The sequence below is a fragment of the Scyliorhinus torazame genome, chromosome 10 (assembly GCF_047496885.1).
Source record: "Scyliorhinus torazame isolate Kashiwa2021f chromosome 10, sScyTor2.1, whole genome shotgun sequence".
NCBI lineage: Eukaryota > Metazoa > Chordata > Chondrichthyes > Carcharhiniformes > Scyliorhinidae > Scyliorhinus > Scyliorhinus torazame.
Window position 1 is genome coordinate 157,994,913 of NC_092716.1, and position 17,541 is coordinate 158,012,453.

General features: G+C 51.4%; 1 protein-coding gene across 1 annotated transcript in view; it reads left to right on the forward strand.

The window, feature by feature from the left end:
* mdka (midkine a) overlaps positions 1 to 17,541 on the forward strand; it is a 142,218-nt gene that overhangs the window by 108,309 nt on the left and 16,368 nt on the right. The window contains exons 2-4 of the mRNA XM_072518867.1: positions 2,915 to 3,003; positions 6,468 to 6,635; positions 9,141 to 9,299. Of these exons, the coding sequence (XP_072374968.1) occupies positions 2,916 to 3,003; positions 6,468 to 6,635; positions 9,141 to 9,299 (415 nt within the window). The 5' untranslated portion in view covers position 2,915. The remainder of the gene's footprint in view (positions 1 to 2,914; positions 3,004 to 6,467; positions 6,636 to 9,140; positions 9,300 to 17,541) is intronic.

Here is a 17,541-nt window from a genome sequence, read left to right on the forward strand (position 1 = left end):
GAGAAGCCATTGCTGAACAATTGGGGCGACACAGTGGCACAGTGGTTAGCACTGCTGCCTCACAGCGCCAGGGACCTGGGTTCAATTCCAGCCTTGGGTGACTGTCTGTGAGGAATTTGCACGTTCTCCCCGTGTCTACATGAGTTGTGAAGAAGACATTAATTTCTTACTACTGAGTTGTTCAATGGTCATGGGGTTTCTTTGGTATTTTACCCCAGTACCCATTATTTTTTGTTTATTTGTTTACGAGATGTGGGCATCGCTGGCTAGGCCAGCATTTATTACTCTCCAAAATTGCCCATGAAAAGGTGGTGGTGAGCTGCCTACTTGAACGGCTTCAGTCAATGTAGGTTCAGCAGCAGTACTGTTGGTATGGGAGTTCCTGCAATGATTTTGCTGCAGTGCATCTGCAGATAGTACATACTATCCACTGTGAACCAGTGGTAAAGGAAGTGAATATTTAAGGTGGAGGAGGATGGGGTGCCAATCTAGTGTTTTGTCCTGGATGGTGTTGTTGATTTCTTGAGTTTTGTTGGAGCTGCACTCATCCAGGCAAGTGGAGAGTATTCCATTGCACTCCTGACTTGTGCCGAGTAGATGGCAGACAGGCTCTGAGGAGGCAGGCAATGAGTTTCTCCCCGCAGAATTCCCAGTCTCTGATCTGTTCTTGTAGCCACAGTATTTATATGGCTAGTCCAGTTCAGTTTCAGGTCAATATTTACCCCCAGGATGATGCTAGTGCGGGATTTAGCGATGGTAATGGGCCGTTAAATGTCAAGGGGAGATGGTTAGATTCTCTATTGTTGGAGATGACCATTGCCTCGCACTTGTGTGGCACAAATGTAACTTGCCACTTATCCCCCAAAGCCTGGATATTGTCCAGGACTTGCTGCATTTGGACATGGACTGCTTCAATATCTAAGGAGTCACGAATGGTGCTGAACATTGTGCAGTCAACAGCAAACACCCCCACTTCTGATCTTATGATAGAGGGAAGGTCATTGATGAAGCGGCTGAAGATGGTTGGGCCTAGGACACTGCCCTGAGGAACTTCTGCAGTGATGTCTGGGAGCTAAGATGACTGACCTCAACAACCACAACCATCTTTGTGCTACGTATGACTCCAACCAGTGGAGAATTTTACTTTGCCATGGACAGATGCACCTGTGACAAAAAGATTGGTTAGGTCGAGGACAAGTCGCTTTTTCCCTCTTGTTGGTTTCCTCACCACCTGCCTCAGCCCAGACTAGCTGCTATGGGGCTGGATTCTCCGATCCTGCGGCTATGTCTGTAGGATCCATCTGGTCTTACGATTGGAAAGACGGCGCCGAGCCTCCGCCCGGTGGGGGGCAAGCAGCTGCGCAGCTTAAAGCCCCCGGCTTTGCCTGCGGATACGGCTGCAGAATGGCCGGGTCTGTAGCTGTGCGTGTACATGGCAGTGACCTGCGGTGGCCGCGCCGTGCAAGATGGCGCCGTCCGCTCGCGGACCCGGTCTGCCAAAAACTGCTCCCCTGTAAACAGCCTCGACACGCTCGGACGACCCAACCACCGCCGAGGCCGCCCCCGCCAGTGGAACGGCTCCCCCCGCCCAACTGTAGCAGTGCTGGATTCAGTCTACAGCCGCCACACGAGGTCCCTGAATGATGTGAGCACATGCGAGCAATGCCGTCGGAGACTCGGTCCATTGGGGCGGAGCATCGGGGGAGGGCCTCAGGGCCCATACAGCGTGCCGCATACTCCTTGAGTACACCGTTTTTGAGGGGGAGGAGCATCACAAAAACGGCACCGCCCCCAATTTGGGCGTAAACAAGGATTCTCCGGCTGATCGTCGAACGCGATTTCGCCGTCGGCAATCAAGGAATCCCCCCATGGTCTTTCAAGGCACGACCAATTCAGTCTGTGATAGTGCGACCGAGCCACACCTGGTGATGAACATTGAAGTACCCCACCCAGAGTGCATTCTGTGCCCTTGCCACCCTCAGTGCTTCTTCCAATTAGTGTTAAACATGGACGAGTACTGGTTCATCAGCTGAGGGGGACAGTACATGGTGTTCAGCAGGAGGTTTCCTTGCCCATGTTTGACCTTCACCATGAGACTTCATGGGATCCAGAGTCAATGTTATGGACTCCCAAAGCAATTCCCTCCCAGCTGTAAAACACTGTGCTGTCAACCTCTGGTGGGTCTGTCCTGCTGGTAGATAGGACATACCTGGGGATGGTAATGGTAGTGTCTGCAATATTGTCTTTGTTGAGTACCGACTAAGTCAAGCTTGATAGTCTGTTGAACAGCTCAACCAATTTTGGCATAAACCAAGTCCAGAAGGGAGGACTTTGCAGGGTTGACAGGGTTGGGTGTGCCATTGTTGTATCCAGCAGCTGGGTCAATAATGGGAGGTCCATCCAGTTTCATTCCTTTTAGTCTTCACAACAGTTTGATATACATGAGTGGTTTGCTGGGCCACATCAGAGGCAGCCATATTATTCAATGTCTATAGTTGCATGTAGGTCAGGGCAGGTAAAGTCTTCCTTCCCAGAAAGGTCATTTGTGAGCTACATGTGCTTTTATGACAATGGTTTCATGGTCACCATTACTGAGGCGAGATTTTCAATTCCAGATTTATTCAGTTAATTTAATTTCCACCAGCTGCCGGGGTGGGAATTGAACCCGTGAGGTTTGGGCCCCTGGATTACTTGTCCAGTGATATTACCACTATACCATCACCTCCCCTCGTTATCCATAGACTTTACAAAGTGGCAGCAGGTTTTCACTGTTTGGAGAAAGGCAAACACTGACTCTTGATTGTGTCCCTAATGCAATCAAAATGTCCCTTGTGACCCACACCAGATCGATGCGAGTGACTGATATCCTTGGCCTAGTGAATCAATGACGCTGTATCATTTCTTTCCTTCCCAGAATGCAGCTGCGTGTCCTTTTCTCGCTGGTACTCGTGCTGCTTATTGTCCTGATGACAGGGTCCTCTGAAGCTGGCAGGAACAAAAAAGGTGAGTGGGACATTACAACTGAATCAGACGATTTTTATTTTGTCGTAGTTCAGTGTGCTGTGTATTTTCTGAGTTTGGGCTCCAATGTTGACATGAAGAAACATTTTGGTTCGACCTGGAAGTGTGGATCCTTGATGTGTTTCTGTTTAACCTTGAGCGGTGTTTCATTCCTCACAGGGTGCCAAAACTGCTCTCTCACATTTTGTTTTGTATTGTCTGACTCTACCCCCATCTGTTGCAGCTAAAATCATAATCCATGCTTTTATTACCTAAAACTGAACAAGGGTGTCATTTTAACTCGACCCCTGACTGGGGGGGGGGGGGGGGGGGGGGGGGGGGTGTCAGGTTTGGATCTTACCCCTGAAATTCCACTCAATGTCTAAATATGCCCTTCTTTCTCTAATCCAGTGTTTTTCCTAAGTGTAATCAGACGGCTAGGAACATAGGAATTAGAAGCAGAAGTGGGCAATTCAGATCTTCGAGCCTGCCCCGCCATTCAATCAGATCATGGCTGATCTCTTCCTGGTCTCAAATACACCTCTCCACCTGTTGCCCATATCCCCTTAACCTGTTTTTTTTAAATCAGGAATATAGCAACCTCCTTCTTGAAACCATTTAATGACTCTGATTCCACCGTACTATGGGGCAGTGAGATCCACAAATTCACCACCCTCTGCGAGAAGTAGTTTCTCCTCATCTCAGTTCTAAATCTACCGTCTCTCAACCTATACCTGTGACCTCTCTTTCTAGATTGCCCAACAAGGGAGAACATTTGGTCTACGTTTACTTCATCAATCCCATTTGGTATTTTATACACCACAATTAGATCCCCTCTCATCCTTCTAAACTCCAGCGAGTATAAGCCCAAACTGTTTTATTTCTCCTCATACGTCAACCCTTTCATCCCCGGAATCAATCTGGTGAACCTCCTCTGAATTGCCTCCAATGCCACGACACCTTTCCTCAAATAAGAAGATCAAAACTGGACACAATACTCCAGATGTGGTCTCACCAACACCCTATAAAATTGTAACAACACTTCTTTACTTTTACTCTCCAGTCCTTTTACAATAAATGCTAACATTCCATTTGCCTTTTTAATTACATGCTGTACCTGCAGACTGACTTTCTGCGATTCCTGAACAAAGACACCCAGATCCCACTGCCCAGGCGCATCTTGAATCTGCTTTCCATTTAGGTAATAGGCTAGGTGGCTGGTTGCTCATGTGGAACAAAAGTAAATGGCAGCTTGTCCGTCGGATTAGCGGCCAATAGCATGGTACTTTGCTGGAACTACTTACCATCTTTTTTTTTTAATTTAGAGGACCCAATTCATTTTTCTTTCCAATTAAGGGGCAATTATAGCAATCCATCTACCCTGCACATCTTTGGGTTGTGGGGACAAAACCCACGCAAACACAGGGAGAATGTGCAAAACTCCACACGGCCAGTGACCCAGAGCCGGGTTTGAACCTGGGACCTCGGCGCCGTGAGGCAGATGGATTCCGGGGATGAACGGGTTGACGGAAGAGGAGAGATAAAACAGTTTGGGCTTATTCTCGCTGGAGTTTAGAAGGATGAGAGGGGATCTAATCGAGGTGTATAAAACACCAAATGGGATTCATAAAGTAAACGTAGACCCAATGATCTCCCTTGTGGAGGAATCTAGAATGAGAGGTCACAGGTATAGGTTGAGAGGCGGTGGATTTAGAACTGAGATGAGGAGAAACTACTTCTTGCTGAGGGTGCTAACTACGGCGCCACCGCACTTCTCCTACTCACCATTTTGGCAACCTGATGCCATTTGCATGGTGCTCTGAGGTGGACGCCAGATGCCTCACACATGTTGCTGAGAAATGATCGGCTCTTTTTTTTTCAATTAATTTGTGTTGCTGGCTGGGCCAGCATTTATTACCCACCCCTAATTGCTGGGACATTTCAGAGGACATTTAAGAGTTATTGCTGTGGATCTGGAGTCACATGTAGGATGGCAGTAAAGGTAGCTATCAGTCTCTGAAAGTCCTGGCCCACAGGATGTGAAAGAGAGTCTGTTCAAAACCTTATTGCTATGTGGCAATGTGTTCTTCCATGGAGGCAGAGTCACTAGCTGCGATCTGTGTCTTCCCAGCCAATTCTTAACTGACCTGCAGGTCAATAAAGCTGCTACCTGCTCTGTTTGAGGCCTGCAACGAAGAAAGCGTTTCCATGGCAGTTGACAAATGATAACTGTGGACTGTCTCCTGTTACTTCAGTGACTACCTCAGAGACTGAACTCGGTCTGCATGAAGATGGAATAGGCCTCAAATTACTCTTACTCGAGTGCCAATGGGTTGCAACCCCCATAATTCTATGAAGTCATGCGCAGGCCGACTTTAACAGAAATCAAAATCAGGAGAAATGTGCTGTTGACTCATTAAAACCATGTCGTAAAATCAAAAATCACCTCCATAATCCTTATATCATCGACAAACTTGAGATTGGTTTCACCTTAGAGTCCAATCTCATACATGTTAAAAAGAACTATCTTGCATTTATTAATAGCCTCTGTGTCACTTAATCAAGGCGTTCTGGAAAATGGCCGGATTTCTCCATCTGTTCACTCCGACGGGATTCTCCAGTCCCACTGCAGTGAATGGAGTTTTGGCTGAGTGCCGAATTCTCTGTTGTCGCTGGCAGCAGTGGCGGGTGAGCTTCAGATCGGAGAATTTCGGCCAATACCTGCAATGCTCCCATCATGCTCTAACTCTGTCATTTCTTCAAAGAATTCAACTAATGGACATTCTAATTATCAATTTTGTTCAGCTCAACTGTATCTCACACCCACCCCTAATTTCTTGAATTATTTTGTTTTGCATCTTTGTTAAATTAAGAGTTAGTTTGACGATGGATCCATGGTTAACCATTTGAAGCTTTGCCTTCCCACTTACCCTGCCAGGTATGGGTGTGAGATGCAGTTGAAATGGACAAAAGTGATTATTGGGTTGGTCAAAAGAGAACCAGAAAAATAAAAGAGGCTTCTGAATCAGTGTGGCAATGATAGTGGGGTCTTTTTAATCTAAAAAGCAGCAGTGGCATCAAGAAGGCTTCAGGAGTTTGTGGAGTGCTTTTAGTTGAATAAAATCTGACATTCTCCAGAAACAGATTCTGAAATCAAGCTGCAGCACATCAAACTCACTTCCAGGTAGGGTGATGAAACTCTGCAGGTGTTATGATGCAGTTGGGTATTATGGCGGTGGATTTGCCAGATGGATGACCGAGTGTGTGATGGTTGGTCTTCCTCTGTACCTGTATGGATGGTACTCAAACTACAGAAGAAAGTTACACAGAGTCCAACCGCTTGTAAACTTGAGCCAATCCTAAAGAATGGGCTATGAACACTTTCCCTTCCACTTAATTTTTGCCACCTTTTTCCTCAACCAACATCTAAAGTGCACATCCTCCTACAGTATCATCTTCTCTTGCAGAGAAAGGGAAGAAGTCTAGCTCAGCCTGCAAAGAATGGCAGTGGGGAACATGTGAGCCAGCCTCTGGTGACTGTGGCAATGGACTCCGTGAGGGAACCTGCACGGAGAAGGAGGAGACCAAGATTGTGAAGTGCAAGGTGCCTTGTAACTGGAAGAAGCAATTTGGAGGTGAACATTTTGTTTTTAGAGCTGTTTTTAAATAGTATCAGCTTATTCTGACCCTTTACTCTATCTTCCTGCTTTCACACAGTGAAAAAAACATAATTCCCATAATGGACATCTACCTCAGGCCATAGCCGATGGCAATTTTTAACAGGCTACAGTGGGGTGTATAAGAGCCACAGGAACTCCCAGGCACCCTGATAACCTGATGATTACTGCTGAGGTACAGAGGTGCATCAATTACTGTGTGGTGCACTTTATTATTGGACCAGTTGCCCCTGGCTCCTTTATCACTAAAGCCATCTGTTCATGGATACATTTAACAATCTGGTTTCCATTACTGAGTCATAGACCTCTATTGTAAATTATTTCCCGTGCAAAATCTTTTATTGGCTGTTTTAAATTGCTCACTGCTGGAACAGAACAACTTTGAGCTCAATGTTCAATGTATGGCAGTTACTGTAAGGGGGTAATTTTAGGCTATCATTGCACTATTTTTTTCTTGTCTGCAAAGAATTGCTTTTATTATTTCTGCATCCTATTCATGCAGGTTACTCATACATTCACTCCTATATAGTCATCAGTAAACGATTTAAGTCATTCATTCTCTTTGGCTTCCTCATCTTCACCCCATTTATTTTTCACACATTCTGGGCAGAATTCTCCCCCCCCCCCCCCCCCACGCCGGGTGGGAGAATCGCCGGGGCGCCGCGCAAGTAGTCCCGCCATGCCACCCTGACACCCACACGCGATTCTCCCCCCCCCCCCCCCAAAACCAGCGCCGCGAGAATCACGCCTGGCCGCTCGGAGAATCGCCGCTCACCGTTTGCAAAAGGCGAGCGGCGAGTCTCCGGCCCGGATGGGCCGAGCGGCCGCCCCAACACGACAGGTTCCCGCCGGTGCCGTCCACACCTGGTCGTTGCCGGCGGGAACTGCGTGGGAACGCTGGGGGGGGCGGCCTGTGGGGGGGGGGGTTCCTGCAGTATGGGGGGCCTCCGATGGGGTCTGGCCCGCGATCAGTGCCCACCGATTGGCGAGCCGGCCTCTCTAAAGGAGGACCTCTTGCGGGGCGGCCTCGGGGAGGACGGCAACCACGCATGCACGGGTTGGCACCGGCCAACCCGCGCATGCATGGGTGACATAATTTGCGCGACGCTGGCCGCATCATAGACGCGGCGCCGCGTAAAAAGCGGCGCCAAGGCCCAGCGTGTGTAAAATACGCGACGCCGCTCCTAGCCCCCCGGGAGCGGGAGAATAGGGGGCTGGGAGCGGGCTCCGACGCCGGAGTGAAACACTCCGGTTTTCACTCAGGCGTCGGGACTTTGTCTCCATTTCGGAGAATCGCACCCTCTTTTCCTCACAGATGCTGTGTCTTCCTTTCTTTTACTCCTGCTCATTTCATTGGTGGCACTCTCACCTCTGAGTCACAAGGCTCCATGGTTCAAATCCCACTCCAGAACATGGACAGAAAAATGAAGGCTAACATGCCAGTGCAGTGCAGTACTGAGATTCTGCTGCAATTTTGGTGGTGCTGGTTTTTGGACAAGATGTTAAACCAAGGGTCTATCTGCCTGCTCTGGTGGATGTGAATGATTCTGCAGCATTATTTTGAAGAAAAGTAGGGAATTTCAGCCCAGGGTCTTGGCATCTATCTATCAATCAACATCACAAACAGATTATCCGGTCATTATTGTTGTAGGGTGTGGGATACAGTTCGGCAGGTCTGAAGAAGTCTTTGTAGTCATATGCAGGTTGACTGTAAGTCTTTATTAACTCTTAGAATGATTTGCAAATACACAGTAAAAGGTACAAGCCACAAGCTGTCTCCATGCCTGCTGGTATACACAGGCCTGTCCAACACTAGACTGACTCTTCAGTGTGGACCATTTAATTCACTGTGTCAGTGGCTCTGTACTCAGTCCCACATTAACCCGATTGTTGCCAGACTTTATCACATTGCTGTTTGTGGGAGATTGCTGTTCACAAATTGGCTGCATAGTTTCCTGCATTACAACAGTCATGCAGGAAACACTTGTAACGGAATTGACTGGCTGTAAAGAACTTTGAGGTGTCCAGTGATCATGCATAGCACTATATAAATGCAAGTCTTTGGGCAGGATTTTCCAGCTCAGACACCAGAGCATTATTGTGGGTGGGACAGGAACATTTGGAGAGCCATTCAAAGTCAACAGTTCTTTCCCACCCTCCATGATGCCCGCTGGCTTCAGGGCTGGGAAATCTCACCCTTTTTGTTTCTTCTCTATATGCACTCACACACTTTCAGTCTGGGAAATGCTGAAGAGCAGGTGATGTCAGACAGGAGACATGAAAAGTGAAAAACAAAATAGGTAAATCGTTGATGGCCAAAGACTGAATTCGGCCCATTAGACACAGGTGGCTTTCAGCGACTAGCCACTTTGGAGAACTACCTAACTCAAGCTACTGACCCTCACATGCTAGGGAATGTAGACATCACTGTTTTGGGTTTCTGACTTGAACATATCTTCACAGGTGACTGCAAGTACAAGTTTGGAAACTGGGGTGAATGCGACACCGAGACTGGCCTAAAGACTCGCAATGGAACCCTAAAGAAGGCCCTCTTCAACGCGGAGTGCGAGCAGTCGGTGAAGGTGACAAAGCCCTGCGATAAATCCAAGTCAAAATCAAAAGGTCAGTACTTGTCCTTCAGAGGGAGGAGTTAAATGGCCATTACCTTTTCATAGAATCACCACAATGCAGAAGGAGGCCACCCGGCCCATCGAGTCTGCATCAGCCCCTGGAAAGAGAACCCCCGCCTAAGCCCACGCCCCCACTCTATCCTCACAACCCAATAACCCAACCTAACCTTTTGGACACTATCGGGAAATATAGCATAGCCAATCTACCTAGCCTGCACATCTTTGGACTGTGGGCGGAAACCGGAGGAAACCCACGCAGACACGGGAGAAAGTGCAAACTCCACACAGGCAGTCACCCAAGGCCGGAATTGAACCTGGGTTGCTAGAGCTGTGTGGCAGCAGTGCTAACCACTCTGCCACCGTGCTGCCTGAAGTGAGTCTCTGCAAGCTTTTGGGGGACTGCAGCTTAGAAAGTGCAACTTCACAATCCGTGCTAATCGAATGATTACTAGGGCTTCTGTTTCTAAACCAGCTGGTGAGCACCATGTTTGTATTCTCCGCTGTCGGGATTCTCCGTTTCACTGGCAGCCCGGAGTTTTCCCGACGGCATGGGGCTGCCCACAATGGGAAACCCCATTGGCCGGATGGCGACACGGAGAATCCCACCCAAGTAATTTTGAAAGAATAATGGCTATTCTTGTGTGTATCAGTGGTTGGTCTACCTTGAGTGGTTTCTAAATTGTATCTACCTACTCTCTTGTACTTTTGATGATGGTTACTCCCACTTTTAAATTCAGTAAGGAATGTGACATACTCAGCCAGGAGAGAAGATTGAATAGGACACTCTTTCACGTGAATTCATGATGAGGATGGTGATGGCCTGTGTAAATTTCAGGAATGATTCTTTAGTTTCACCCAACAGTCTGTACGAACTGCATGGATTTCCATTGTCTCAAATGTAACCAGTCAAGAACCGAACCATCCGTAGGGTCGGAAGACGGCCCCTGATCTGCAGTTTATTCACTGATCTCAGAAGGGGTAGAATGAGTCCCACATTGGACATCAATGTTCCTCAGCTGAGGAAAATAGGCTCGGGTTTTCCACCTGATTGCTATGGAATAATACCTCACATGTTCTAGTGCTTTTTCATTATTCAAAAATAACACGTCCCAAGATGCTTCATAAATCAAAATTAGGGACTTCCGGTTGTGGCGATGCGGAGCTAAGCCGCGCGTTTCGGCAGCTCCCGCAACTACGGACTTTCGGGCTCTCCAGAGGAGCCCCAACGGAGCTGTTTTGATTTAATCCCATGTGGGAAGGTGCAGTGAGGTCCCCCCTCACAATATATGGCAGAGATCAGCGGTGGAGCGACGAGGAAAGAGGCCCTGGAGCAGAGACCAAAACGAGGGGAAAAAAACAAGATGGCGGAGGGCGGAGAGCGAGCAGCGTGGGGGCCAGACCAGCAGGAGTTCGTCAAGCGATGTGTGGAGGAGCTGAAAAAGGAGGTGCTGGCGCCGATGCTGTTGGCGATCGATGGGCTGAAGGAGACTCAGAAGACACAAGCGGTGGAGCTTCGTGTGGTGAATGAGAAAGTGAATACCAATGAGGACGAGATCCTGGGCCTGGCGGTAAAAACGGAGGCACACGAGGCGGTGCACAGGAGGTGGGCCGAGAGAGTTGAGGTCCTGGAGAACAGGTCGAGAAGGAACAACCTCCGGATTCTGGGTCTTCCCGAAGGAGTGGAGGGAGCTGATGCCGGGGCGTACATGAGTACGATGCTCCATTCGCTGATGGGTGCGGAGGCCTCTCCGACCCCCCTGGAGCTGGAAGGAGCTCATCGGGTCCTGGCGAGAAGACCCAAGGCAGATGAGCCGCCAAGGGCGATAGTGGCAAGGTCACACCGCTTCGCGGACAAAGAAAGTGTGCTGAGATGGGTCAAGAAGGTGCGGAGCAGTAGCTGGGAGAACGTGGTGATCCGAGTATACCAGGATTGGAGCGCGGAGGTGGCAAGGAGGAGAGCTGGCTTCAACCGGGCCAAGGCGGTGCTGCATAAAAAAAGAGTCGGGTTCGGCATGCTGCAGCCTGCGAGACTGTGGGTCACTTATCAGGACCGACACCATTATTTTGAAACGCCAGAAGAGGCTTGGACCTTTATTCAGGTGGAAAAACTGGACTCGAACTGAGGAGATGTGGTTGTACAGGGGGTTGTAAATATGGGTAAAGAATATTGCATGGGTGGGATGATGGATGGGGATGTGGGTAGAGTCCTGGTTAAAATTCCTAAAATTTCCTTTTTTCTTTTCTGTAGACAAGATGATGATGATGGGGAATGTGGGCGTCGGTGCTGGAGGGAGGTGAGACTCGGGGATGAGGGAACTGCGATAATGGCCGCAATAGGAGCTGCGCCATAGTGGGCGGGGCTGGTTCAGGAAGGCGCAGGCTTTTTCCCGCGCCAAAAGGGAGGGGGGTGGTGGAGGAAGGTAAGGAGGAGGAGAGACTCCCACACGGGGGAGATCAACGGGAAGGCGGGGGAAGCCGGGGTCAGCAGAAGTCAGCTGACTCACGGAAGTAATATGGGGGGAGCAAAAGAGCTAGATGTGGATCTAGCGGGGGAGGGGGGAGGGAGGGGGGCTGGCGTGGGGGAGTTTAGGGTTGCTGCTGCACTGTCCAAGGGGGAATTGAAAATGGAAGAGGTGGTCGGGGCGGGGGTCCCCCGCCTGGGGGACTGGAGGGTGCGGGAGGCGCGAGCACGGGACTGGCCTAAGATAGGAGATGGCTAGTCGGTGGGGGGTGGGGGTGGGGTGGGGTTGGGGGTGGGGGGGGGGGGGGGAGGGGTAGGTAACCCCCCAATCCAGCTGATCACGTGGAATGTGAGAGACCTAAATGTGCCGGTTAAGAGGGCCCGAGTGTTCGCGCACCTAAAGGGACTGAAGCAGACGTGGCCATGCTTCAGGAGACACATCTGAAGGTGGAAGATCAGGTCAGGTTAAGGAAGGGATGGGTAGGACAGGTGTTCCATTCGGGGCTGGATGCGAAGAATAGAGGGGTGGCAATACTGGTGGGAAAGGGGGTGTCGTTTGTGTCCAAGAACATAGTAGCGGACAATGGAGGCCGATACGTGATGGTGAGTGGTAGGTTGCAGGGGACGGAGGTGATACTGGTGAATGTATATGCCCCAAATTAGGACGATGCTGGATTCATGAAACGGATGTTGGGGCGTATTCCGGTCCTGGAGGTAGGGAGTTTGATAATGGGTGGGGATTTTAACACGGTACTGGACCCAGCATTAGATCGTTCCAGATCTAGGATGGGGAAGAGGCCGGCTGCGGCCAAGGTTCTTAGGGGGTTTATGGATCAGATGGGGGGAGTAGATCCGTGGAGATTTGCCAGGCCTTTGGCCAGAGAATTTTCTTTTTTCTCCCACGTTCATAAGGCCTACTCCCGGATAGATTTTTTTGTTCTGGGTAGGGCATTGATCCCGAAAGTGGAGGGAACAAAGTATTCGGCCATAGCCATTTCAGACCATGCGCCGCACTGGGTGCAGCTGGAGTTGGGGGAGGAGAGGGACCAACGCCCGTTGTGGAAGTTGGATGTGGGACTGCTGGCAGACGAGGAAGTGTGCGGGGGTGTATTGAAAGGTATCTGGAGGCTAACGACAACGGGGAGGTGCAGGTGGGAGTAGTATGGGAGGCGCTGAAGGCGGTGGTCAGGGGAGAGTTTATCTCCATCAGGGCTCACAGGGTGAAGCGAGAGGGCAGGGAAAGGGAGAGGTTAGTGGGGGAGATTTTAAGGGTGGACAGGAGTTATGCAGAGGCTCCGGATGAGGGACTACTCAGGGAGAGGCGAAGTCTCCAGACGGAATTCGACCTGTTGACTACAGGGAAGGCAGAGGCACAGTGGAGGAAGGCACAGGGGGCGATATACAAATATGGGGAGAAGGCGAGCCGGATGCTGGCACACCAGCTCCGTAAGAGGATGGCAGCGAGGGAAATAGGTGGAGTCCAAGATGGCAGGGGAACTACGGTGCGGAGGGCAGGGAAAGTGAATGAGGCTTTTAAGGCCTTTTATGAGGAACTGTATAGGTCCCAGCCCCCAGGGGGAAAAGAGGGGATGCGGCGATTCTTGGATCAGTTGAGGTTCCCAAGGGTAGAGGTACAGGAGGTGGCTGGTTTGGGGGCGCCAATTGGGGTTGAGGAGCTGGTTAAAGGACTGGGGAGCATGCAGGCAGGGAAGGCCCCAGGGCCGGATGGGTTCCCGGTGGAGTTCTACAGGAAATATGTAGACCTGTTAGCCCCGTTGCTGGTAAGGACCTTCAATGAATCAAGGGAGGGGGGGACCCTGCCCCCGACAATGTCGGAGGCGATGATCTCTTTGATCTTGAAGCGGGATAAGGACCCACTGCAATGTGGGTCGTATAGACCGATCTCGCTCCTTAATGTAGACGCTAAGTTGCTGGCAAAAATGTTGGCCATGAGGATTGAGGACTGTGTCCCGGGGGTGATTCATGAGGACCAGACGGGATTCGTAAAGGGTAGGCAGTTAAATACTAATGTGCGAAGGCTCCTAAATGTGATAATGATGCCATCGGTGGAGGGAGAAGCGGAGATAGTGACAGCCATGAACGTGGAGAAGGCCTTCGATCGGGTAGAGTGGGAGTATCTCTGGGAAGTGTTGAGGAGGTTTGGGTTCGGGGGAGGGTTTATCAGTTGGGTTAAGCTCCTATATAAAGCCCCGGTGGTGAGTGTGGTCACGAACCGGCGGAGGTTGGAGTATTTCCGGCTGTATCGAGGGACGAGGCAGGGGTGCCCCCTGTCCCCTCTGCTGTTCGCATTAGCAATTGAACCTTCGGCCATGGCATTAAGGGAGTCGGGGAAATGGAAGGGGGTGGTTCGAGGGGGCGAGGAACATCGAGTGTCGCTGTATGCAGACGACCTGTTGCTGTATGTGACGGATCCAGTGGAGGGGATGGTTGAGGTAATGCAGATCCTACGGGAGTTTGGAGACTTTTCGGGCTGTAAGCTCAACATGGGAAAGAGTGAGCTCTTTGTGATCCATCTGGGGGATCAGGGAAGAGGGATAGACGACCTGCCGTTGAGGAGGGCGGAAAGGAGCTTTCGATACTTGGGGATTCAGGTAGCTAGGAGCTGGGAGGCACTGCACAAACTTAATTTGTCGCGGTTGGTGGAACAGATGGAGGAGGATTTTAAAAGGTGGGACATGTTGCCACACTCGCTGGCGGGTAGGGTACAATCAGTTAAAATGGTGGTCCTCCCGAGATTTCTTTTTGTATTCCAATGCCTCCCAATTGTGATCACTAAGGCCTTTTTTAAGAGGGTAAGCAGGAGCATTACGGGATTTGTGTGGGCAAGCAAGACCCCGAGGGTAAGGAGGGGGTTCTTGGAGCATAGCAGAGATAGAGGAGGGTTGGTGTTGCCGAATTTGGATGGTTACTATTGGGCAGCCAACGTGGCAATGATCCGTAAGTGGGTGATGGAGGGAGAGGGGGCGGAGTGGAAGAGGTTGGAGATGGCGTCCTGCAAAGGAACAAGCCTGGGGGCGCTGGTGACGGCACCGCTGCCACTCTCGCCGACAAGGTACACCATGAGCCCGGTGCTGGCGGTAACCCTAAAGATCTGGGGGCAGTGGAGACGACACAGGGGTGCGACGGGAGCCTCGGTGTGGTCCCCGATCAGAGACAACCATCGGTTTGTCCCAGGAAGGATGGACTGGGGATTTCAGAGCTGGCATCGGGTAGGGATTAGGCGAATGGGGGACCTGTTCACTGACAGGACGTTTGCGAGCTTAGGGGCGCTGGAGGAGAAGTTTGGGCTACCCCCGGGAAACGCGTTCAGGTACATGCAAGTGAGGGCGTTTGTGAGGCGGCAGGTGAGGGAATTTCCACTACTCCTGGCACAGGGGTTTCAAGATAGGGTGATTACGGGCGTATGGGTCGGGGAGGGCAAGGTGTCGGCGATATACCAGGAGATGAAAGAAGAGGGGGAGGCTTTGGTAGAGGAGCTGAAGGGTAAATGGGAGGAGGAGTTGGGGGAGGAGATTGAGGAGGGGCTATGGGCTGATGCCCTAAATAGGGTTAATTCCTCTTCCTCGTGTGCCAGGCTTAGCCTGATACAATTTAAGGTGGTTCATAGAGCGCATATGACGGGGGCGAGGCTGAGCAGGTTCTTTGGGGTGGAGGACAGATGTGGGAGGTGTTCAGGACGCCCGGCGAACCATGTCCATATGTTTTGGTCACGCCCGGCACTGGAGGTGTTCTGGAGGGGAGTGGCGGGAACAGTATCTAAGGTGGTGAAAGCCCGGGTCAAGCCAAGCTGGGTCAAGCCAAGCTGGGGGCTAGCACTATTTGGAGTAGTGGACAAGCCGGGAGTGCAGGAGGCGAAAGAGGCCGGTATTCTGGCCTTTGCGTCCCTAGTAGCCCGGCGAAGGATCTTGCTCATGTGGAAGGAGGCGAAGCCCCCCAGCGTGGAGGCCTGGATAAACGATGTGGCAGGGTTTATCAAGTTGGAAAGGATAAAGTTTGCCTTGAGAAGGTCTGTGCAGGGGTTCTACAGGCGGTGGCAACCGTTCCTAGACCATCTCGCGGAGCGTTAGATGAAGGTCGGACAGCAGCAACAGCAACCCAGGGGGGGAGGGGGGGGACATTGTTCGTGGGGGGGGGGGACAGCGGTTGAGGGGGGGAGGGGGAGGGGGGACAGCGGTTGAGGGGGGGAGGGGAGGGAGGGGGGGGAAGGTTTTTTTTTCTGGGGGGCATTTGAGCAAGAAGGATCCGGAAACTGACATGTACGGGAAGAATCCACTGTACAAAGTTTTGTCGCTTATTGACTTGCCATGTTCATGTCTTGCCACGCGAGTTCATTTTTCTTTTTTTTGTTACGGGGGGGTGGGGGGTTTGTTTGTAAGGTAGAAAATATTGTTATTGAAAAATTCTTAATAAAAACATATATTTTTTTAAAAAATCAAAATTAGGGGGAATGAATGGCAAGTCACAGTCAGAGAGAGAAATTAGCCAGTGTGTTTGAAAGCTTGAGCAAAATGTTAATGAGGATCAGGGAGTGAACGTGAGAGAAGGGGCGCGAACCAACGGCCACGGGTGCACCGGAAAAGCACCTCACCACAACACAGTGTGGCCAGTAAAAACCGGGACACCTCGCTCCCGGGATCTACCCACAACTCACGAGACATTGCAATGTGAATCCCGCCCATTGTGGGTGGGATCACTTTTGCGCAAATCTGAATATTAGACCGAGACAGTAAGTTGGCATTTTCCGTGCTGGCGGAAATGGCGTTTGTTGCCCCGCCAGCTGGCGGAAATGGCGTTTGTTGCCCCGCCAGCTGGCGGAAATGGCGTTTGTTGCCCCGCCAGCTGGCGCGGAAATGCGGCGCATGCGAGGGAGCGTCAGCGGCCGCCGACAGTTTCCCGCGTATGCGCAGTGGGGAGAGTCTCTTCCGCCTCCGCCATGGTGGAGGCCATGGCGGAGGCGGAAGGGAAAGAGTGCCCCCACGGCACAGGCCCGCCCGCGGATCGGTGGGCCCCGATCGCGGGCCAGGCCACCGTGGGGGCACCCCCCAGGGTCAGATCGCCCCGCGCCCCCCCCCCAGGACCCCGGAGCCCGCCCACACCGCTTGGTCCCGCCGGTAAATACCAGCTTTGATTTACGCCGGCGGGACAGGCAATTTCGGGGCGGGACTTCGGCCCTTCCGGGCCGGAGAATTGAGCGGGGGGTCCCGCCAACCGGCGCAGACCAATTCCCGCCCCCGCCCAATCTCCGGTACCGGAGACTTCGGCGGGGGTGGGGGCGGGATTCACGGCGGCCAACGGCCATTCTCCGACACGGCGGGGGGTCGGAGAATGACGCCCATTGTTCCCTTTTGGGAGAATCGCGCCCAAGGGCTGGGGTAGCTGAAGATACCTGCCACCAATGGTTGAGTAAGGGAGGTGGGAGAAGGCCCAGGTCAGCGGCAGTAACCATGGAGATACAAAGAACACGGAGGTTACAAAGGTAGGGTGGGTGAAAATATAATAAGATTTGAAGAGAGGGACAAAGATTTTGATCACAAAATCATACAGTGGTTGAAAACAGCAGATATGGAGATCATGGGCGGGATTCTCCGATATTGGCACGATGTCCGCCGGCGCGAATCAGTCCGGCATCGCGCCGCCCCAAAGGTGCGGAAGTCTCCGCATCTTGAGCGGCCGAGCCCTCGCCTTGAGGGGCTAGGCCCGAGCCAGACTGATTTGCCAGCTGGCGAGAAAGGCGTTTGGTGCCCCGCCAGCT